The following is a 22,193-nucleotide window of genomic DNA, read 5'->3' as shown; positions in this document are numbered from 1 at the left end:
ATTATACGTCTAGATTCACTCTTCTTTCAATCCAACCTACTCACCAGATTGTAGAGCCCACAGGTGCTAGTTTTTATAAAAGGGGCGGGGCCAACAGTGCTTGTTTGTGGCAAGATGATCCCAAAATGTCACGTGATCTTGTTCTCAGCCAATAGCAAAAATCAATTGTAATAGCCAGGTTTCAACCCATAAAGGGCACTCACTCCGACATTTTACAACTAAAAACACTAAATTAAAAATACTTTTACTAAAAAGTTAAAAGTTGGACAAAGATCAATCAACAGCACTACTTAATACCCAAATACAGTACATATGTATTCAGCAGAAAAAAGTTGTTTTGGGGTTCAGTTACTCTTTAATGACAGCTTTCATGACACCTTATTCATGCTAATGATGACAGGTGTCATGTCATTATAATGACAGCATAATGTCAGCCTTTATGTATAAAACTTCAAATAAAGTCTAATCTTTTTTACTTTTAATGAAAAATCACAACCAACACGCTGTTTTTTATTTAATGCACCATTTATTTCAAAATCAACCTGTTTCCTTCATGTGAATAATCATGACAATTATACTCAGAAATACAGGTCACAACTTTGAACATTGAGGAGCAGTTATTTTTCTCTTTAATAGGATATTGGTCATTTTGTCCAATAAATAAGTTTGATTTGCAAGTTTTAAATGAGAATAGCAGCCACTGCTCCACTCGCTGCTGCTCCAGCACCGCCCAAAGCAGCTGTGACACCAGTAGAGAGACCAGCCATACCTGCAGAGAGACATCATGTAATCAAATCACTGGCATATTAACAGTGAGTTTTGTTGGATATGTGAAGAAAAAACAAAAAAGTTATTTGTGAGACATTTGGCTGTTTCTAGAGATTGTAAAGGTAGAATATGACTTCTGCCATAACAATGTTTTAAGGGATTCCTATTTAATAATCACAGAATTGTAGTGATACATGTAAAACTTAAGGTGTTACGATCCAATATCGTTCACATATCACCAAAAAATGTACTTTAACATTATATCGCCTGTATTTAAAATCTCTCATACAATATATTTTGTTTTTAAATATACATATAGGTTATTTTTTAATTCATTTAATTTAATTTAATTGTAGAATATTCTTATGTTTAAGGATAAAATGTATGAAACCCATTGGTAAATAATAAATGGGTCAGTGTTTATCATACCTGCTGTTGTTGAATATTGTTCTTAATATTAAATACTACAAAATTAGATATCAGCCAACCACCAAGGTCACAATATTGATGTCGTATTAGAAGAGAAAAGGTTGCCTCAGGACACCTCTTAGTAAAAGTAGTAGGAAGTAACGTTCAACTGATGAATGTGAACACAATCAAGAGGAAGGTGGGAAAGAAAATATACAGTTTGATTCTGTAAATCACCTTGTAACTGAGAAGTGCAACAAACTATATATGAAGGTATTGTTGTTTTTTTGTGCTTTTCCTACCGACTGACTGTCCAATAGCCACCAGACTTCCTGCTGCCACTCCTCCACCATTAGCAATGGCTGCAGCAGACATCCAGCCCGCAGCATAAGATCCAGCTGCTATTCCAACTGAGGTGAACCCTACGGCCCCCAGAACAGCTGGAACAGCCAATGGAGCAGCAACTGAAAGGAAACACACATTAGCCTAAATTAGGATGACCATAATTTGAAAAAAGAGGACACTTGGGCCGACCGCTTCATACTCAAATTACTGAACGTGTTTTTGAATCTACCCTGTAACGGCAAAATACAATATAGTAGATAAACAAGTTAATCTTGTCCATAAGGTTTAAAATTAATTTATCTCTGTATGATAAAGACTTTAAAATATGACTGATATCAATCAACTTTATTATGCATTATAACAGTCTGTCCATGGTGAACGTACCAATAGCACCAAGGGTTGTTCGTACGGCAACCGTACTAATAGACACTTTCCTTCTTTTATCATCCAGGCTCTTCCTACTGATATATTTTAAAAAATTAAATCCACCAGTATTTTGTCTATTTTAATCCATCTTGGAAATTACCGATTGAGCAATTATTAGCAGAGTTACGGTAATTTAAATACACAAGCTCCCCTAGATGCGTTCAGGGTTCCTGGGAAACCCGGACATTTGGATGAGTTTGTAAAATCCTGCCACACTGTCCAGACGAGACGTGAAAAGAGGACATAGTGTAATTTATTGCATGGTTATCTAATTACAGAGTAAATTTAAGCTAAGGTTTGGTATTAAAATGTTTGATGTGTCTTCTTACCTCCTCCAATAACAGCCGCAGCAGCCCAAGACACTGAAACAAACATCAGAAATGATTTTATATCATAATATAGCCCTAGATCTGCATTGACGAAATAGCATTTATGGCAAATAAGAGTTGAATGTCGTTAAAGTATTAGAAAAATAAATGCAGATACTTACAGAGTCCCATGTTTACACGGAGGAAAAAGCTGGTCTGAAAATGGATGGATGGATGTTTACAGAACAAACAGTCACTCTCCGACTGGTCCAGGCTCTCTGAGATTTTTATACAAGTCAGACCCACTACACAGTTTTGATGACCGCTCCTTTTTTTTTTTTTAAAGCGAAGTCACGTTGTTTAACTAGTCACATGATTCACGGAAGGTTTTGCATTGGCCTTTGAATAAAAAAATGGAGGATAGACTTACTGAGAAACGAATCTTAAAACCCAGCCAGAATTCAGCTGTGGCACAATGTTGACACAAGAGGGCAGAAAAGAGTTAGTTTTTTTTATTTTTTATTATTATTTCTTGTTGTTCTGAAATAAATACAACACTTTAAAGCAGTGGTTCTCAATCTTTAGTAGCTCAAGTACCCCCTTTGTCTTATTTCTGAATCCAAGTACCCCCTTTGTCCAACTACAACATTTTGCCTCGAAAACTTATTAAAAACAACTATAGAGCATAATGATGAATGAATGATAACACACATTTTAAATAATCTCATTTTGTAAATAAGTGGAATTAAACAGTATTTATTGCAGTGGTTCCCATGACCCCATTTTGATAACAAGAATTTCTGGTTACCCCAAAGACATTTTTTTCTACAATTAGTTTTTGATCATGTTCAACATACATATATAGTGATACATATATATATGTATACTGCATTTATTTTCAGCAAAATGTGTTAGCCATGAGTCAATACCAATTACTTATAGAGCACTTTAATATTATGTCAGAGCTCACACGAGTAGAGATAATAGGTTTTCTTGTAGCTTTTAACTCAATAGGCTTCAAAGAAGAAATTAATCATTTTTCTTCATCGTCTTCGTCGTCGTCTTCCTCCTTTTCCTCCATGTTTGGGTCATTGGGGTAGGCTAGCCCCGTCACCGATGCTCCAACAGCCGAGGCAACAGCTCCTCCAGCACCAGCCACAGCTGCAGTAGCAGCTCCAGAAAGGCCAACTGCACCTAGAAAAAAATCATTATCTATTTTACCAATGTATCTGTTTTTAAATGTATTTTAATAGTAAAGAATTTGTCAAAATCTGCATTGTGAGGTCTGGAAGTAGTTTTTTTTTTGTGTGTGTGATGTGTCCCTGTATTTTTTGTAGTGACACGGGATTGGATAATTTGACATGATGAAACCAACGAAACCAGTGTACCTGCTGACTGCAGAAGAGCCACCAAACTTCCCGCTGCCACTCCTCCTCCATTAGCTATGGCTGCCGAGGACATCATGCTTGCAGCAAAGGACCCGGCTGCTATTCCAGCTGAGGTAAAACCCAAAGCACCCAGAACAAAGGGAGCAGCGACCACAGAACCCACAGCGCCGATAGCGCCTACTGCACACATGGAAACACAAAAGATATTACTCTCATCATTGTACTTGAAAGGTGGCTTGTTGGAGAGTGTTACGCAACGGCACACTCACATCAGTCATCCCCACTCCCCGAAGCACTACATTAGCCTTACAATAGGTGTTATTTGATACAGGTAAAACATCCTCCCTTAAAATGGACAACGAAGCCCCTGAATCCCTTAACATTATGACTGGTTTCTGACTTGCTGGTTCTTCAGAGAGAGACACAAATCCTTTTGAAAGGAACGGTTCTTAACACGGGTTCTGGCGTAACACCACACGCTGGCGATTGTTTAGGGGCCGATTTAACATTTTTCACCAAACTAACGTCTCGTTCCTGTGAGTTTGTTTTTGGCTGTCTTTGTAACGCCAAACAGTCAGCTATGACATGACCTTTCCTGTGGCAATAGAAGCACTCCCGTTCTTCCCGAGGGGGTACTAGCCATCTAGTTCTAGCCTGGTTTGTGCCAGAAGTGGGTTGACACAGAGTTACAAATTTTTCTGAACGTGAGGTAGGGATAAAGACTGGCTTATGAGTGAGCACAAACTCATCTGCAAACACTGCTGCATCAGCTAAGGTAGCTACTTTTTGCTCATTTAAAAACATCACCAGCTTCTCAGGCAAAGTGCGTTTAAATTCCTCTAGGAGCATCAACTCACGTAGAGACCTAAAGTCCGTGCTGCTAGTCGATGAACACCACCTATCGAAAAGCACAGCTTTCTCACGGGCATATTCAACAAGTGTTTGCCCAGTTTTTCTGTGACCTCTGAACTTTTGTCGGTATGCTTCTGGAACTAGCTCATAGGCATGTAGAATTGCTTCTTTCAGCACATCATATCTGAGGCTGTTTTCTAAAGACAAGGAAGACACCACTTCCTGCGCCTTCCCAACCAACTTGCATTGGAGAAGGATTGGCCACATGTCCACCGGCCAATTTAAAGCAGTCGCAACTCGCTCAAACGCACTGAAATAAGAGTCAACTTCCGTCTCTCTGAACATTGGCACCAACGGAATATGTTTTGTGACATCAAAGACTTGAGCTGGTTTCAGACTGGCAGGCAGAGACTGAGTAGAAGTAAACTTCAAGGCCTCCACCTCTAATTGTTTCAACTTCACCTCCTTCTCCGCCTCAATTTCCAGCGTACGTACCTGGAGTCTCAACTCATATTCAGCTTTGCGGAGGTTTTCCCTCTCTTGAGCGTCTAACTGCAGCCGAGCCAGTCATACCTTCAGTTGGCACTGGATATCGGCGACGACGGTGTAAATGGCTCAAACCGAGGCAGGGTCGCTGGCGGGTCCATTGCCTCTGTTGGACTAGCCGTAGGCGTGAACGCTGCCGGGTCCACTCCATCCTCCAAATCTGTAACAGACACTGCACCAGTCTCAGGCTGGACAACAGTGGTACGAAGCTGAATCAGTTTCAACATCACAAGTCTTTCCAACACCAATTCCTTTATTTCTCTTTTTAAGCTTCCCCGAGGTATTTCAACCCCATACTGTGCAGCAAGTTCAAGCAATTTTCTTTCCGACACTTTTCGAGCTGCCCCAACGAGGGATTCGAAACAAAACTACGCACACTAAAACTCATCTTTTAAGCAATATTTGACCGTCGTGCCCAGGACAGTTGTATAAGATCCCTGACAAGCCCCCACTTGTTACGCCCCGAGTGCCCAAAAGACACCCGGATGGCAAACGGTCAAATATCCACAAAGACAGTTCAGTTTTAACAGGTTTATTCGTCGTTAACACCAGGACGAACACTTCCCGGGCGGGGAAGGTGAGGGCTGGGAGGTTTGTGCCAAATAAATGAAACAAATAAAACAAACCAGGCCCTATCAAACTCTACTGCTGCAATATGAAAAAGAACAAACAAAAATCCTGACTAACTAACTAAAGAAGAGGCCAAAACGTACATGGGGTGGCACTCACCACTTACCTAGTGTTTCTAGACAGACAAATTCCTAGGTGTGTAAAATGTAAGAGGTACCTCGTCTTACCTAACCCTACACCTTACCACCACACCGAGAACAAAACAAAATGAAGGCCACCACGTAGCACAGCTCTCTCCAGACTTGCTCTCTCCAGACTTGCTCTCTCCAGACTGTCCTGAAGACCTTCTGATCGAGCCCTTATCTACTGCAGGGCTCTGACTAGGCCAGGTGAGCACAGCTGCAGCCAGCTGATTAGCCTGCTAAAAAAACAGAGGAGGATCACAACAGTGTCAAGTTCACTTGCACGTAACAGAGAGAGATTATCTCGTTTTTTAAGACACAACTAACTTTATAGTCCCTGGGGGAAAGTTTGTTATGGACATGAGTGCAGTGATGCTCACAAACAATACAGTCGGGAAGTCGGGCATCCGGGTAAGTTGTGACGTTTCAACGCCAGTCGCCATATTTGTTTGGGTGTAAAACAATGTTAACAATGTATCGACTGAGGATTTTACTGCAGGATTTTTACCGTTACGGTTACTCATGGGGTTCATTTCTTAGGTAATTATAAAGATCTGGGAAGGTGAAATTGGGCCAATATTTTGAATTGTTCATCCAAGTGTTAGCTGGGACTTTGTATGGACTCTCAGATATCCCTAGCACTGATATCCTGGTCCTCAAGGTCCCCTATCAAGCATGTTTTAGATGTTTCCCTCTTCCAACACACCTGATTAAAATGACCAGGATCGTTATCAGGCTTCTGTAGAGCTTGATGATGAGTTAATCATTTAAATATATATATAAATCATTCCTGTATTGAAATAAAGACATTTTTGTCATCGGACAAACAAGAGGCAGACGAGGCGTTTTCCCCAGTTCAAAATGGTGCCCGTTTACTTACTACAGTTAACGTTATCTGTGACATAAAACCCGACTTCCCAAATTAATCACAAAGTCAGATACTTGCAAATGACAACAAAATGCTAATAAACACAATTAACATAAACGCCGCTGGCTAAAGACTGTGGAGGCTAGTAGGGCCTATACTATGAATCTAGATTATCTCTTATCACGCTAACTTCCGGGATTGAATCAGTGTGTGCTGGACTACAAAGCTTGCTTAATCACTATGGCAATGAATGCTGAACGGTTAACCTGGTCGGGTTGGGAAGGCTCTGATTGGACAGGCGGCGAACGTGACGTATCACGTCTATCGGGAAAAACACACAACAAGCATTTCATTGTCGGCTCTAACATAGAAAACCACACATGAGAACTGTTTTCACCTTTATTTTGATTGTAGTTTTGAAGCAACAGCTTCACAATGACACACTTTGGTCCACAAAACGAAAGAGAGATATGACCTTATCACCAGTAAATAAAGCCCAGTAAAACTCTGAAAAACAATAACCAGGAATAAATAGTTGCTTCCTGGTAAAAATATATGGTCTAACAACTGGTATATTGATAAACTTGGTGATTTATTTTATTTATTTATTCAGTTCATTTCCGACATGGTTGCAATCACAGAAATTCATTTTGACTTTCAGAGCAAAATCACATCATCCTTTTTTTTTTTTTTTTTTGTCTTTTTGCATGCCGGAAAGGGCGACGGAAAAAAGCAGTTTGCTTATCTAGATCCGTCCCCTGTGATATTACAGCCTGTGCAGCAGTGGGACGCATTTACTCTGTCTCCGGGTCTTGGTGTCACCCGTCCAATGAAGCCTGTTCCGTTTGCTGATCTCCATGTGTGTGATAAGTCCATGTCAATGTCTCCATGTTTATGCCTCCGTCCATCCCTTTTTTCAATATATCCATGTCTTTTAAGGCTCTTATTTAATAGTGTCGGCTCTATTCCAGGCCGCCATGTTGGATTATGTCGTCACCCAGCACGTCATTGCCGCAAGTCGCACAACTGGAATTAACTTAAAGTGGCTTTTAGTGTTGTTAACTGTTTACAAGAAAGAGGAATTATTTCATTCGAAAGGCTGTTTTGGGCAATACTAGTGGCTGATCGACTGAAGTTAGGCGCGTTCACGTACCATCGGTAATAAAAGTTTGATGACAGACATCCCAGCAGAAGTCTCCATCGTGGCGTTAGACACAACAGTTACACAGCAAATCAGGCGTAAAAATGCCGACAGATGTAGAGGAGCAACAGTTTAAAGGCACAAACATACTGAGGTGGAGCGGATCGCTTTGTGTCCTTGTGGATCCCTGTGACTGTGCAGGGTCTACTGCACACACTGGTCTCAGAGAGAGAGTGAGAACAGACGGGATAAATGGTGTTTAAACCTAAAAGCAGCTTATTTAAGGGGAATTAATTTTACAGTCTGGATGCGGAGTGATAGTTTTCACTCTGCCCTGAGCGGCAGCTGGGATCACAGCCGACTGTGTGAGCTCTCTGGCAGCAGCCGCTGCTCAGGGCAGTAACTACAGAGTGATACGTGCATTAATCTCAGAGTCTCTAAAACACCAGAAAAAAATCTCCAATAACACACGACAATGTCCCTACGTTTGTCACCAAGTCTCTATTGAGAAAAAAGTTGCAAAGAGTGCTCACAAAAGACACCGGTAAGGGAGGCTAAGTTTCAGTTTCAAAACGGAGCGGAGAGAGGATTCTACAAACTGCAGCTTTAAAGAGTAACCAAACCCGTTTTCTCCTCACCTCCCACTAGGACGGAAATTAAAAAAATGTCTTGATTATGGGCGGGATTACTGGAGCAGTTAAGACACGCCCAGTCTATACTATAAAATCTCCAATGAACCATTTATGCTATGTTAACTTGCTACTCATTATACGTCTAGATTCACTCTTCTTTCAATCCAACCTACTCACCAGATTGTAGAGCCCACAGGTGCTAGTTTTTATAAAAGGGGCGGGGCCAACAGTGCTTGTTTGTGGCAAGATGATCCCAAAATGTCACGTGATCTTGTTCTCAGCCAATAGCAAAAATCAATTGTAATAGCCAGGTTTCAACCCATAAAGGGCACTCACTCCGACATTTTACAACTAAAAACACTAAATTAAAAATACTTTTACTAAAAAGTTAAAAGTTGGACAAAGATCAATCAACAGCACTACTTAATACCCAAATACAGTACATATGTATTCAGCAGAAAAAAGTTGTTTTGGGGTTCAGTTACTCTTTAATGACAGCTTTCATGACACCTTATTCATGCTAATGATGACAGGTGTCATGTCATTATAATGACAGCATAATGTCAGCCTTTATGTATAAAACTTCAAATAAAGTCTAATCTTTTTTACTTTTAATGAAAAATCACAACCAACACGCTGTTTTTTATTTAATGCACCATTTATTTCAAAATCAACCTGTTTCCTTCATGTGAATAATCATGACAATTATACTCAGAAATACAGGTCACAACTTTGAACATTGAGGAGCAGTTATTTTTCTCTTTAATAGGATATTGGTCATTTTGTCCAATAAATAAGTTTGATTTGCAAGTTTTAAATGAGAATAGCAGCCACTGCTCCACTCGCTGCTGCTCCAGCACCGCCCAAAGCAGCTGTGACACCAGTAGAGAGACCAGCCATACCTGCAGAGAGACATCATGTAATCAAATCACTGGCATATTAACAGTGAGTTTTGTTGGATATGTGAAGAAAAAACAAAAAAGTTATTTGTGAGACATTTGGCTGTTTCTAGAGATTGTAAAGGTAGAATATGACTTCTGCCATAACAATGTTTTAAGGGATTCCTATTTAATAATCACATAATTGTAGTGATACATGTAAAACTTAAGGTGTTCCGATCCAATATCGGTCACATATCACCAAAAAATGTACTTTAAGATTATCTTGGCCTGTATTTAAAATCTCTCATACAATATAATTTGTTTTTAAATATACATATAGGTTATTTTTTAATTCATTTAATTTAATTTAATTGTAGAATATTCTTATGTTTAAGGATAAAATGTATGAAACCCATTGGTAAATAATAAATGGGTCAGTGTTTATCATACCTGCTGTTGCTGAATATTGTTCTTAATATTAAATACTACAAAATTAGATATCAGCCATCCACCAAGGTCACAATATTGATATCGTATTAGAAGAGAAAAGGTTGCCTCAGGAAACCTCTTAGTAAAAGTAGTAGGAAGTAACGTTCAACTGATGAATGTGAACACGATCAAGAGGAAGGTGGGAAAGAAAATATACAGTTTGATTCTGTAAATCACCTTGTAACTGAGAAGTGCAACAAACTATATATGAAGGTATTGTTGTTTTTTTGTGCTTTTCCTACCGACTGACTGTCCAATAGCCACCAGACTTCCTGCTGCCACTCCTCCACCATTAGCAATGGCTGCAGCAGACATCCAGCCCGCAGCATAAGATCCAGCTGCTATTCCAACTGAGGTGAACCCTACGGCCCCCAGAACAGCTGGAACAGCCAATGGAGCAGCAACTGAAAGGAAACACACATTAGCCTAAATTAGGATGACCATAATTTGAAAAAAGAGGACACTTGGGCCGACCGCTTCATACTCAAATTACTGAACGTGTTTTTGAATCTACCCTGTAACGGCAAAATACAATATAGTAGATAAACAAGTTAATCTTGTCCATAAGGTTTAAAAATTAATTTATCTCTGTATGATAAAGACTTTAAAATATGACTGATATCAATCAACTTTATTATGCATTATAACAGTCTGTCCATGGTGAACGTACCAATAGCACCAAGGGTTGTTCGTACGGCAACCGTACTAATAGACACTTTCCTTCTTTTATCATCCAGGCTCTTCCTACTGATATATTTTAAAAAATTAAATCCACCAGTATTTGGTCTATTTTAATCCATCTTGGAAATTACCGATTGAGCAATTATTAGCAGAGTTACGGTAATTTAAATACACATGCTCCCCTAGATGCGTTCAGGGTTCCTGGGAAACCCGGACATTTGGATGAGTTTGTAAAATCCTGCCACACTGTCCAGACGAGACGTGAAAAGAGGACATAGTGTAATTTATTGCATGGTTATCTAATTACAGAGTAAATTTAAGCTAAGGTTTGGTATTAAAATGTTTGATGTGTCTTCTTACCTCCTCCAATAACAGCCGCAGCAGCCCAAGACACTGAAACAAACATCAGAAATGATTTTATATCATAATATAGCCCTAGATCTGCATTGACGAAATAGCATTTATGGCAAATAAGAGTTGAATGCAGTTAAAGTATTAGAAAAATAAATGCAGATACTTACAGAGTCCCATGTTTACACGGAGGAAAAAGCTGGTCTGAAAATGGATGGATGGATGTTTACAGAACAAACAGTCACTCTCCGACTGGTCCAGGCTCTGTGAGATTTTTATACAAGTCAGACCCACTACACAGTTTTGATGACCGCTCCTTTTTTTTTTTTTAAAGCGAAGTCACGTTGTTTAACTAGTCACATGATTCACGGAAGGTTTTGCATTGGCCTTTGAATAAAAAAATGGAGGGATAGACTTACTGAGAAACGAATCTTAAAACCCAGCCAGAATTCAGCTGTGGCACAATGTTGACACAAGAGGGCAGAAAAGAGTTAGTTTTTTTTATTTTTTATTATTATTTCTTGTTGTTCTGAAATAAATACAACACTTTAAAGCAGTGGTTCTCAATCTTTAGTAGCTCAAGTACCCCCTTTGTCTTATTTCTGAATCCAAGTACCCCCTTTGTCCAACTACAACATTTTGCCTCGAAAACTTATTAAAAACAACTATAGAGCATAATGATGAATGGATGATAACACACATTTTAAATAATCTCATTTTGTAAATAAGTGGAATTAAACAGTATTTATTGCAGTGGTTCCCATGACCCCATTTTGATAACAAGAATTTCTGGTTACCCCAAAGACATTTTTTTCTACAATTAGTTTTTGATCATGTTCAACATACATATATAGTGATACATATATATATGTATACTGCATTTATTTTCAGCAAAATGTGTTAGCCATGAGTCAATACCAATTACTTATAGAGCACTTTAATATTATGTCAGAGCTCACACAAGTAGAGATAATAGGTTTTCTTGTAGCTTTTAACTCAATAGGCTTCAAAGAAGAAATTAATCATTTTTCTTCATCGTCTTCGTCGTCGTCTTCATCTTCGTCTTCATCTTCGTCTTCGTCTTCATCTTTGTCTTCGTCGTCGTCTTCCTCCTTTTCCTCCATGTTTGGGTCATTGGGGTAGGCTAGCCCCGTCACCGATGCTCCAACAGCCGAGGCAACAGCTCCTCCAGCACCAGCCACAGCTGCAGTAGCAGCTCCAGAAAGGCCAACTGCACCTAGAATAAATCATTATCTATTTTACCAATGTATCCGTTTTTAAATGTATTTTAATAGTAAAGAATTTGTCAAAATCTGCATTGTGAGGTCTGAAAGTAGTTTTTTTTTGTGTGTGTGTGATGTGTCCCTGTATTTTTTGACACGGGATTGGATAATTTGACATGATGAAACCAACAAAACCAGTGTACCTGCTGACTGCAGAAGAGCCACCAAACTTCCCGCTGCCACTCCTCCTCCATTAGCTATGGCTGCCGAGGACATCATGCTTGCAGCAAAGGACCCGGCTGCTATTCCAGCTGAGGTAAAACCCAAAGCACCCAGAACAAAGGGAGCAGCGATCACAGAACCCACAGCGCCGATAGCGCCTACTGCACACATGGAAACACAAAAGATATTACTCTCAACATTGTTCTTGAAAGGTGGCTTGTTGGAGAGAGATTATCTCGTTTTTTAAGACACAACTAACTTTATAGTCCCTGGGGGAAAGTTTGTTATGGACATGAGTGCAGTGATGCTCACAAACAATACAGTCGGGAAGTCGATCATCCGGGTAAGTTGTGACGTTTCAACGCCAGTCGCCATATTTGTTTGGGTGTAAAACAATGTTAACAATGTATCGACTCCTGTTGTAACAGAAAAGGTTTCACCATGTCGTGTGTTCTGTTGTTCGTCCAATGTAAAAAATATTACAGCTATAATTTTTTTATATCATCCCAAATTACAGAAATGAAAAAAAAAAAAAATGAAGAAAACACTGGCTTTCCATAGGACCGATGGGTAAAAACTGGTCTCCAAAAACGTCCCATTCCTACTTGTGCTCTCTACATGGATTTATATTCATTATATTTATTTAAGATGATAAACTGTTCCTTTATTCATTGTAAAGACACTCGCTCTGCCAGTTTTCTCCATTGATTGGTCAGACGCTGCAATCTCCACCCCTTGGCACGCGCACGTGAAGAGGATGAAATTACTCGCCTTAAATTAGCGTGTTTTGATCGACGTGCGTAAAACAGCTCCTGTCTGACAGGGAATGTTTGGTTAGTTCAAACCAGCTAACGGAGATTAATCCAATCTAGATTCGTAGTATAGGCCCGTCATGTTACAGCTTTGGGAATGTCGTCTTGGTGCCAGAATAGGAGGAATAACATTAGTGGATGTAAATTAAAGTTTTATAGGATTCCAGCGGACACTCGTGCTCAGAAAAACGATGACAATTGTGGTTTTGTCTCCAGGCTACGCCCCGTCCAGTAAAATATGTCACAACGTTTACAAACAAAGGGTCTATTGTTCACAAATGAAAAAAATGAAACAGATGTGACAGGTTTTGCCCGTGGGGCGGGCTAGTTCCTATTTTTTTTTCTTCTCTTTATTCATTTTTTGTTTTGCGTTTTATTTGAACTTGTGCTCCCCTCTTGTCACCAATACCCGGTAAGCTCTCAGTCAGGCATTCAGGTGGGGCCTTCAGGGTGTAGGTGTGCCGTGCATAGTCACGTGTGTGAACTCGTTGTGAGGAATATTTGAATTGCAGTGTGTAATTGTTGTGAAACCATATCCCCCCACCCCCCCAATCCTGTTACCATAATTGAGAGTTGAACTGGGAGTCTGGTATGGTGAGGCTTATTAATCTTTATGAACTGGTTTTAATAAGAAAAATTCTTTCTCCCTACCTATTTGACTGCTTCTTTTGTATCGCTAAATCCTTAAGCGGGTGTAACACAAAAGTTAGTGAGTATTTCTTCTTTGCCTAAAATAGATAATCCACCTCTGAGGTGTGGCTCATCAAGATACTGCTTTGGCAGCATGATTAATACACGGGTGTGCCTTAAACTGGCCACAATGAAAACATTTATTTTGAACAAATCCTAACTTAAGCCTAAATAGAAAGACGGTGTTGAAGCAGTAATAATTCATGATAAACAAGTCACTTTGGTTCATTTCCTTTCTGTGTACATGATTCGGTTCAACACCGGAAGGAAAAAAAAAACATCAAAAGAAAAACAGCAATAGTGGAGAGGATTCCTGTAAATGACAAAATGGCAGGAAAGCCCTTGTGGAACACCTAAAATAGAGTAAGGGGACCTGGGTGACATACATTTTTGTTTGTTTTTTAACTTGTCTGCGAGTTACTATCTCAAAGTCGCAGTAGCTTGAATGCAGGTCTATGATTAATTGTAATTAGTAATTAAATAATTATTAAATAAATAAAATTAAATAAAGTGTATTTTAATTATTATTGTTGTTAGTATTGTTGTTGCCATTGTTGTTGTTGTTTTTATTGCTGCTGTTGTTTTTGTTGTTATTATTGGGTAACGGTATGAGGTGAGTGTAAAAGGTATTTTAATGCTACAGATGAGTGTCCAGGTGTAGTTTTTATTAGCAATGATGTGACCATGATTATGGAGGAGATGTCAAGGTAATAGTAGTTTGGTTATGATGGATTTCTTAAATTATGTTGCTGCAGTGAATATTGGCAATCAGGACAAACAATTAACTTTTTTTTTTGTTTTATTTTTTAATCTTTGTCTGCACATGCTGTCAAAGGTCAACACTACAAGAAGTGTAATCATTTTAAGACAGCAGTGCATGTTTTGTTATTGCAATTAAATAAATGAATGTATTTTATTGCATAGTTGTGACCATCACCAGCCCTCCCTAAGGAAGGGTAGGAAACACTTTATTTTAGGGAGGATATAAAAAGAGAGGGCAGTGTTATCAAGGAAGTACTGAGTTCAGCGAAATATGAATCATTGACTACTTATGGAAAATTATCTTTTTATTCGATGTCAAAGTTACATTTGTGATCTGTACATGATTTTGACAGAGGATTACTCAAAAAGTACACAGTAAAAGTACTCAATATTATTCATGCAAGTAGTCTATGAAGTACTAAGTTTATCAAAATATGAATCATGGACTACTTATAGAAAAAAGCTTTATATTTTACTTGAAAGTTGGGTGAAATATTCTTAAATGTTTTTTTTCTCTCTTCCAGCAGCTCTTCAGGGTGGTGTCATTGTGATTACCGTAAGTGTCAGTATAATCGCGCACAAGGAAACGACGTGCGGCTGATTTGACCGCAGTGGTTCGTTGGTGTTTACCGCACAGATGAATCAATATAAGATGAGTTATTATTTAGTTATTATTAATAACTTACCGACACCCGCTGCGATGGCGATTGCTTTTTCTAAAAGACAGGGAGAAAAAAACATAGTCACGTGTATCTGTATTTGTATATCAAGTGTTTTGAATATAATCCTGTTATCTTATGTTAATTATTGAAATAAATAGGAAAAAATACATACTGCGCCCCATGCTCTGCTTCTGTTCAGAAACAAGTAAGCTGCAAAATGGTCCAGTGACGTAGTGAAACTCAGTTTTATATTATGCGTCTCTGACCACAGGAGGGCGACAGAGACTTGTTTATTGTGGAATAATAGATATAGTCTTCATAAAGGAAAATCTATGTTTTATAGAGACTGTAAGGATATACATTATTGGTGCTTAACGGATATTTTAGATGGAAATGAAGATTTATTATGACAGCTTTGATTGTACTATCAAATATTTTAAATCTCTTGTCAAAGCAATACCCAAAGCATTACTTAATCTGGTCAAAAAAATCTATTTTATATTCTCCATCCCAACCTTACGGAAGTTTATTGCATTCACAGAAGAATAAAACATTTTCGGTTTTTCTCAGTTGATGGGATAAAAATAGGTAAAAATAATAATAATAATAATAATTGCCGTGTTTTGTTTTAGTTTATGAGATAAAAATTTGTCAATTATTTTCGAGGAAATATCTTTAATTTTTTTCTGAAACGATAAGATAATTTTTTTTATAGCTACAGATTTTCTGAATTGATGAAATAATGTTTTAAAGTTAATATTTTTTGGTTTTTCTGAGTTGATGAGATACAAATAACTAAATAAAAAAAATAGTTGCTCTGTTTTTATAAGAAATATTTATCGGTTTTTCTGAATTGATGAGATAATTTTCAATAGCAAATATTTTTCGGTTCTTCTGAGTTGATGAGATCATATTACAAGGGGAAAAATCGAAAAAAAATCCTATAACAGAAAAACAAGGCATTTTTTTACTTACTTATTTTTATCTCGTCAATTCAGAAAAACGGAAACTTTTTTCTTCTGTGAATGCAATAAGCTTACATATGAGGTCCATTTTAACAAATTATTTATAAGCTGCTAAAGCACGCAAAGGTTGTATTAAATAAAGCCACAGTATATTCGAAAATCATTTGCTTGAAGAAAAGATGTAAAAGGCTGACATTGCCGCGTGAACGTGTGCTTCTCCCTACAGTAAACACTTTGTTTGTTGACAATTTTGCGCGTTGCATTGTGGGACGTGGAGTCGCGGAGACGGATTCATAGAAGAGTTTTTATGTCATTCCGAAATGACGGAGAATACGGGAACAAATACTGTATCAAGTGAATCATTTTACTTCTTTTTTTGGGCGAAATACAAAGTAAATTACTTTAAGAATAAAGTACAAGCACTTCTTTGTCTCAGTTTATGGGACTTCACATCCCACAATGCAATGGGCTACGTTTTTTAGCCTTTACAGTGGAGATAAAAACAAACGTTCAAGCGACAATTTAGACATTTTTGCTTCCTTTTTTGAGTAAATTATGTTTGATTTATTGATATGAGGCATGTACTATGGTTTTATCCGGTTAAAAAATTATCGTGGGTAGCAGCTTTAAACAGACTTTCTCCATCCAGTGAGTGATGGCGCCGCCTTGTTAAGGGATCTCTTGCCTCGCTGTAAATAAAATGTTAATGATTATTTTATAAACATTTATTTTGCTACATCAGAATTGATTTCTGTGGGAAACGCGCCAGCAATATTAACATATTGGCTTTGGTTTTCTTCTTCTCTAGAAGAAAATGCGCAGCTGCAAATGGCCTGATCAGATGATGTTGTTTGCGCATGCGCTGCTCGGTTATGGTGGAAGGCAGAGAATGGCCGCTGTCACTAAACCTTTGTAACGCAGGACAGATTCACACCTTTACACCTACTGACCACAGACAGTCTGTGGCTCATCATGCTGCAGTCCGACACACGGAGCCAGATATCTGTGGCCAATGCAAAACACACGGTTCTCAACCCGGTAAGAACATTTATTATTATTATTATTATTATTATTATTATTATTATTATTATTATTATTATTATTATTATTATTAATCATAATAATAATGTTATATATTTTTTGTGTTACTTTACCATCACATTTTCTCAGGATCAGTCTTTGATATATTTTTCACACATGCTGTACAAAATAAAAGTTTTAAAAGTTAATTATGTGGATTAACAAGAATCAGAATCCATGTTCAATTACGGTTACAGTCACAATTATTACTGAGCTTGAAATAAATAACCTATATTAAAAGTTAACATATCTCTTGCGTTAGCTTCTTTTTTTCATCTCTAATGATAACTGGTCCTAAATCAGCTGTAAAATATACTAAAAACGTCTGTAAATCTATCAATTATTTTGTTTCTCATCTCTTGGTTTCCTTTTTAGGCTCCCTAATCAATGTAAATATAGGTTTTAATAATTTTGGGGTGGGCATCTGAGCCATTTTTGTGTCATCACTATATATCAATTTAAAAAAAAAAAAAGATAAAATGTGGTAAAGCACGTTGTGAAACATATTTTAATAATTAATAATAAATAAATAATTAATTTAATAACTACATATGTGTAGAACTGTACATAGCACTGTAAGTTTTGCATTACATTGTAATTGACAATTTTTATAGAATTTTCATGTCAATTACAATTACATAGTCAATTATATGAACTCAATTACAATTTAATTACGATTACGGCAGCATCAGATTTTTACAATTATAATTACACCATAATTGTAATTACTTATCAATTATACAATTATAATTGACCCCCAACGGTTTTTAGGCTACAAAAATACATGGAAAACAATGATGTCTCCTGAATGACGGTATAGTCTTATGTCATGTAAAGATATAAAAAAACCCAAGGTATTCACACAATTTGGTGTTTGTAGTTTAACCAAGAAGCTGCATTGTTATTGGCTTAGTACAAACAGGTGATTTTGACCACAAAGGACATGAGTGAATAAAAAAGACAGCGAGAGAGCTTATTAAAGGAGGCCAGGGTGTGTCACGGACTCCTTTTTTTTTGGTTCCTTGAAGTCAGGGGTCACCGACCTTTCTGAAACTCAAGCTGCTTCAACGGTACTGAATAATCCAAAGGGCTACCTACCAGTTTGATAAACACCTAATTTTCACTGTTTCACTTTAATGAAAGGGTAAGATAATAAAGAAAACTACGCTAGCACTAACTTAAAAAGGTAGGAAGTGTTTCAATGTGTAACACAATTTTTTTTTCTTAATTCATGCAATTGCTTCATTTTGAAAAAATCTTTATGTTCCTATTTTACGAGCCACTAACAACTTTTTAAACTAATCATGAAACATGGAGCATTTGTACAGTTTAACAATTTTGTAATATTGTAGAAAAATCCACAATTTATCATAATCTGTAGCTCTTTTAACAAAATCACATCTGCAACACTTAAAGATCCAATATCATTCTAAATCAACTTTATTTTTTAGCTTTAAACCTTGTTAAAATGTTAATTCATTATCAGAAACTCTCCCAATGTATAATTGGGTTTCCTTCCTGCATCTCTGAGCAATCCTCACTAGTCCTGCTGTCTGATCTGCTGCTCTGCCCTGATCTGAAAAACGAGCGCTCCCTCCGGTTCAGACTTTTGTGACATCACAAAAGATTGAACCTCCCCCTCCAGGAAGTGCCTGCTGCCGGTGCCGCACCTCCTCAGTGAACATACACGCCCACTATCGCGGAACTAAAGGCACGCAAGCGGCCGAAGAAACATCTTTTTTGATGGTCATTGTTTCCTTTCTTATTCAGTCTGCACATGTTTAATATAGAATGTATATTACACTTTATTTTCATATATGTAAAGCTACATACATGAATTGTGTTCTCGGCATTTAACCCCTCCCTGAGGTGCAGTGGGCAGCAATGGTGTAGTGCCCAGGGAGCAGTTCCACTTTTAGTACCCGTTGTATTGCCTTTGACTTGATCTGACGGGTTTGTGACCTAATGCGACGCAGCGGTTGGACAAAACAAATGATTATCACCTTAAATGCTTTATTCCTGTAGTTAGAAGAGCGGAGGAGGAGAAGAAAGTGACTTAGCAGCTTAACACTCCGGTGACTGTTTGAAGCAGCTGAATGAGTGCTGCTGCTGCTGTAAAAACACAGACCCTGAAGCGCTGGGTCTGACTCACAATCACAATAGCCGCTTAAATAGCCATGTCTTTTACCGTAATGTGCAGTTTTTTGGCTTAAAACAATAACAACAGTGTGTGGATCGTAAAATAAAATCGCTTTGGTGATCACTGATCTCCCTCGTAAGAGCGTGGCATGAAGGCTGCGTTTATAAACAGACCCACTCATGAATATGTTTGTTCCAAAGTTTTAGTGAAAATAAACATTTCAAGATGGTTCATTTAATACAAAAACTTATCAAGTCCAGTGTGTACTCTTTTTTTGTCACCTGTATTTATCTTTTGGAATTTGAAGCCTGGCAAGCAAATCAGACTTTAGACAAAACTCAATGGTCAATAGTGCTCTGTTAGAAGAGGCCTGAGGGCACCTCTTATGGTCGATCTGGGTTACATGCCCAAGGGCACCATGTTGGTGACCCCTGCTCTAAGTTTTGTTGTCTTTAATTGTTGTTACAGGTGATCCCTTACACAGGGCCCATAGGTGGAGGTCTACACCCTGGGGAAATCATCATCATTCAGGGAACTGTGCCCCCAGACGCTGACAGGTACATACAAGTCTAATACTCACCTCTGAGATCGATTCAATCGATTTATCGAATTTGTAGATAAAAATTATTTTTATTTTGCAAATTCGAGTTCTAATGTTATATGTTATAAAATATGTAATCTGATTTCTTAATCAGAAAATTTAAGCTACTGTGAAGTTGCTGTTGCACTTTTGCTTAAACCTGGGTTAAAGCTTGAAATTGTTGAATGACAGAGCCTTACAAAGTCAATTATCTGAACTCAACAAGCAACGAAGGGTTGTGTGTGTTTTTGGAGTAATCGTGTGTGTTTTTTGTTGTCATTTTGAATGCTTTTTACTTAATGGTGTGTGTTTTTTCTTGTCATTTTGTGTTCTTGGAGTCATTTTTGTGCATTTTTATTATCATTTTGTTTATTTTTCTCATCTTGTATGGTTTTTCTGTCATTCTGTGTGTTTCTGGGGTCAATTAGTGCTTTCACTTGAGGGCCTACAAAATCCAAAACTACAACATTTGAATTCCACAGCCATTTATGTAATGGACAATGTATTATGATAAATGTATGATATTGTTGAAATTTAAAGCAATCCTTGATTTAGGTCCCAGCTTGTTATTAGGGTCTCATATTGGTTCCTCTGAAGGTTTCAGATCGACCTGTCGAGCGGCTGCAGCACCAAACCACGCTCGGACGTCGCCCTCCACTTCAGCCCACGTTTCCGAGGCTCGCCCTGCGTGGTGTGCAACTCCCTGCTGCAGGAGGAATGGGGTAAAGAGGAGACGCTCCAGCAGCTTCCCTACAAGCGTGGGGCCCCCTTTGAAACCATCATCCTGGTGCACCAAGACGTCTTTAAGGTGTCGACCAGCTTGTGCTTTAGAAGTGCAGAGAATTTTCGATTTACCTTTACTGACGTGTTCTCATGTAACGGCAGGTGGCAGTAAATGGTGTTCACCTGCTGGAATACAAGCACAGAATCCCTGTAAACAAGGTCGACACGTTTTCTATTTCTGGGAAGGTCAGGGTACACGCTATGGGCTACATCCCAAACTCTGTGAGTCGATTTTTCTTAACTTTCGCCACTTTAAAGAGTAAATAAACTATCGGGCTGCAACTAACGACTATTTTAATAGTCAATGACTATTGAAATGATTAATTGACTAATCGGATGATGAATCGTACACTTATTTGCCTTGTTGCTACAATCTTCTAAATTTGGCTTGGTGCAGGTAACCTTTTTTTAGACTAGGGATGGGCGATATAGACTAAAAATGTATCTCGATAATTTCTGGTATTTATTACATTAACAATAAAAATGACTACAAATAAAATCCATAAATAAATAAAACAATTCTCAACTTAAAGTGTATACAGGTTCCTTACAAACACAAAATAAATTGAATACATCAACACTAGAATCTGCTTCAATAATAGCATTTACACATTAAAAAAAGGCTACAATAGCTGCTGACTCAAAGAGCTATTCTTCATGGACGATTTTACGGATTATATTTGTGCATGTGAGTCACTCCATTAGTGTTATTGTATGCAATTCCTTTATTTCCTCATTTATTATGAAATTATTTTTTTAAAAAAAAAAAAAAGCACATGAAAAGCAAAAATAACTGCAATAGTGTTTTGACTGGTTAGTATAAACCACTGCTGCTGAATCTTGTTTATTTTATATCTGATAATGAGTTACATAAAGTTATGGTTTATAAATACCTCTCTGATTTCCTCTAATTAAACCAGATTAGACTTGATGATTTAATCATGAATCTAATGAGAGCAGAAATAACAGTATATTTAGGTGTAATAATCACAATACTTACATTACTGTCTAATGGGACCAGCTTTGTCCTGTGAACGCATGAAAATATATAAATAAAAAAATATTGCTTTTCATAAGTCGGGACGGTTGAATAGTGACATTAATTTTATGCTAATATTTATGTCACACGATGAGTGACATGTTGGCTTTTAGCCTTCCATACAAGTGTTAAATCTGACCATAGGAAAATCGGTGCCCTTTGTGGTTTAATGGCGGTAAGCTGTGTATTTTTTTACTTGGTCTTTTTTAAGTTACTCTTTAAATACAACAAGGTGATACTAATGCATGTTTTTTCTCCTTAGGCAATATTTTCTGAATCAGGAGACCTGGTAAGTGTTTCTGTTTGTCCCCCGATCAGAAACGTACCTGTAGTGCATTTAAACACAAAAATCACCTTATCATGGGATGACTATAAGACAGTAATGCAAAGTCAAAGATA

The 22,193-nt window shown here is 37.7% G+C and overlaps 5 protein-coding genes across 5 annotated transcripts in view; 1 reads left to right on the top strand and 4 right to left on the bottom strand.

Annotated features, from left to right (window-relative positions):
- Nucleotides 1-652: 652 nt before the first annotated feature.
- Nucleotides 653-2,665, bottom strand: LOC114456476 (interferon alpha-inducible protein 27-like protein 2). Its single transcript, XM_028438254.1, has 4 exons — nt 2,438-2,665; nt 2,277-2,309; nt 1,479-1,640; nt 653-769 (listed from the first exon to the last, which is right to left on the bottom strand). Exons 1-4 carry the CDS (start codon nt 2,445-2,447, stop codon nt 681-683), a joined length of 294 nt encoding a protein of 97 aa, XP_028294055.1. The 5' UTR covers nt 2,448-2,665; the 3' UTR covers nt 653-680.
- A 623-nt stretch (nt 2,666-3,288) lies between these two features.
- LOC114455877 (interferon alpha-inducible protein 27-like protein 2) lies at nt 3,289-7,862 on the bottom strand. The gene is made up of 5 exons (XM_028437176.1): nt 7,815-7,862; nt 5,117-5,229; nt 4,501-4,541; nt 3,644-3,823; nt 3,289-3,449 (listed from the first exon to the last, which is right to left on the bottom strand). The coding sequence occupies exons 1-5, from the start codon at nt 7,860-7,862 to the stop codon at nt 3,289-3,291; spliced, it is 543 nt and encodes a 180-aa protein (XP_028292977.1).
- A 1,357-nt stretch (nt 7,863-9,219) lies between these two features.
- Nucleotides 9,220-11,274, bottom strand: LOC114456478 (interferon alpha-inducible protein 27-like protein 2). Its single transcript, XM_028438256.1, has 4 exons — nt 11,007-11,274; nt 10,846-10,878; nt 10,047-10,208; nt 9,220-9,336 (listed from the first exon to the last, which is right to left on the bottom strand). Exons 1-4 carry the CDS (start codon nt 11,014-11,016, stop codon nt 9,248-9,250), a joined length of 294 nt encoding a protein of 97 aa, XP_028294057.1. The 5' UTR covers nt 11,017-11,274; the 3' UTR covers nt 9,220-9,247.
- Nucleotides 11,275-11,591: 317 nt separating this feature from the next.
- Nucleotides 11,592-15,498, bottom strand: LOC114456472 (interferon alpha-inducible protein 27-like protein 2A). The gene is made up of 4 exons (XM_028438251.1): nt 15,380-15,498; nt 15,232-15,261; nt 12,263-12,442; nt 11,592-12,073 (listed from the first exon to the last, which is right to left on the bottom strand). The coding sequence occupies exons 1-4, from the start codon at nt 15,387-15,389 to the stop codon at nt 11,859-11,861; spliced, it is 435 nt and encodes a 144-aa protein (XP_028294052.1). The 5' UTR covers nt 15,390-15,498; the 3' UTR covers nt 11,592-11,858.
- A 1,510-nt stretch (nt 15,499-17,008) lies between these two features.
- lgals8a (galectin 8a) overlaps nt 17,009-22,193 on the top strand; it is a 5,781-nt gene continuing 596 nt past the window's right edge. Inside the window, exons 1-5 of the mRNA XM_028437174.1 lie at nt 17,009-17,210; nt 19,861-19,949; nt 20,570-20,780; nt 20,858-20,977; nt 22,057-22,083. Of these exons, the coding sequence (XP_028292975.1) occupies nt 17,145-17,210; nt 19,861-19,949; nt 20,570-20,780; nt 20,858-20,977; nt 22,057-22,083 (513 nt within the window). The 5' untranslated portion in view covers nt 17,009-17,144. The remainder of the gene's footprint in view (nt 17,211-19,860; nt 19,950-20,569; nt 20,781-20,857; nt 20,978-22,056; nt 22,084-22,193) is intronic.

This window comes from Gouania willdenowi, chromosome 22 (assembly GCF_900634775.1).
Source record: "Gouania willdenowi chromosome 22, fGouWil2.1, whole genome shotgun sequence".
In the NCBI taxonomy this organism is placed as follows: Eukaryota; Metazoa; Chordata; class Actinopteri; order Blenniiformes; family Gobiesocidae; genus Gouania; species Gouania willdenowi.
This window is presented reverse-complemented; position numbering and strand designations above follow the sequence as displayed.

What these genes read in the sequence shown, in the direction of transcription:
- LOC114456472 (XM_028438251.1), bottom strand. An exon ending in CGCCATCGCAGCGGGTGTCG is followed by an intron (nt 12,443 to 15,231) that starts GTAAGTTATTAA and finishes CCATGTGTGCAG; the next exon opens with TAGGCGCTATCGGCGCTGTG. An exon ending in GGCTCTTCTGCAGTCAGCAG is followed by an intron (nt 12,074 to 12,262) that starts GTACACTGGTTT and finishes GATTTATTCTAG; the next exon opens with GTGCAGTTGGCCTTTCTGGA.
- LOC114456476 (XM_028438254.1), bottom strand. An exon ending in TGCGGCTGTTATTGGAGGAG is followed by an intron (nt 1,641 to 2,276) that starts GTAAGAAGACAC and finishes GTTTCCTTTCAG; the next exon opens with TTGCTGCTCCATTGGCTGTT. An exon ending in GGCTATTGGACAGTCAGTCG is followed by an intron (nt 770 to 1,478) that starts GTAGGAAAAGCA and finishes GTCTCTCTGCAG; the next exon opens with GTATGGCTGGTCTCTCTACT.
- LOC114455877 (XM_028437176.1), bottom strand. Translation starts at nt 7,862, where the DNA reads ATGGAGACTTCTGCTGGGATGTCTGTCATCAAACTTTTATTACCGATG. An exon ending in CACGGACTTTAGGTCTCTAC is followed by an intron (nt 3,824 to 4,500) that starts GTGAGTTGATGC and finishes CCATGTGTGCAG; the next exon opens with TAGGCGCTATCGGCGCTGTG. An exon ending in GGCTCTTCTGCAGTCAGCAG is followed by an intron (nt 3,450 to 3,643) that starts GTACACTGGTTT and finishes ATTTTTTTCTAG; the next exon opens with GTGCAGTTGGCCTTTCTGGA.
- LOC114456478 (XM_028438256.1), bottom strand. An exon ending in TGCGGCTGTTATTGGAGGAG is followed by an intron (nt 10,209 to 10,845) that starts GTAAGAAGACAC and finishes GTTTCCTTTCAG; the next exon opens with TTGCTGCTCCATTGGCTGTT. An exon ending in GGCTATTGGACAGTCAGTCG is followed by an intron (nt 9,337 to 10,046) that starts GTAGGAAAAGCA and finishes GTCTCTCTGCAG; the next exon opens with GTATGGCTGGTCTCTCTACT.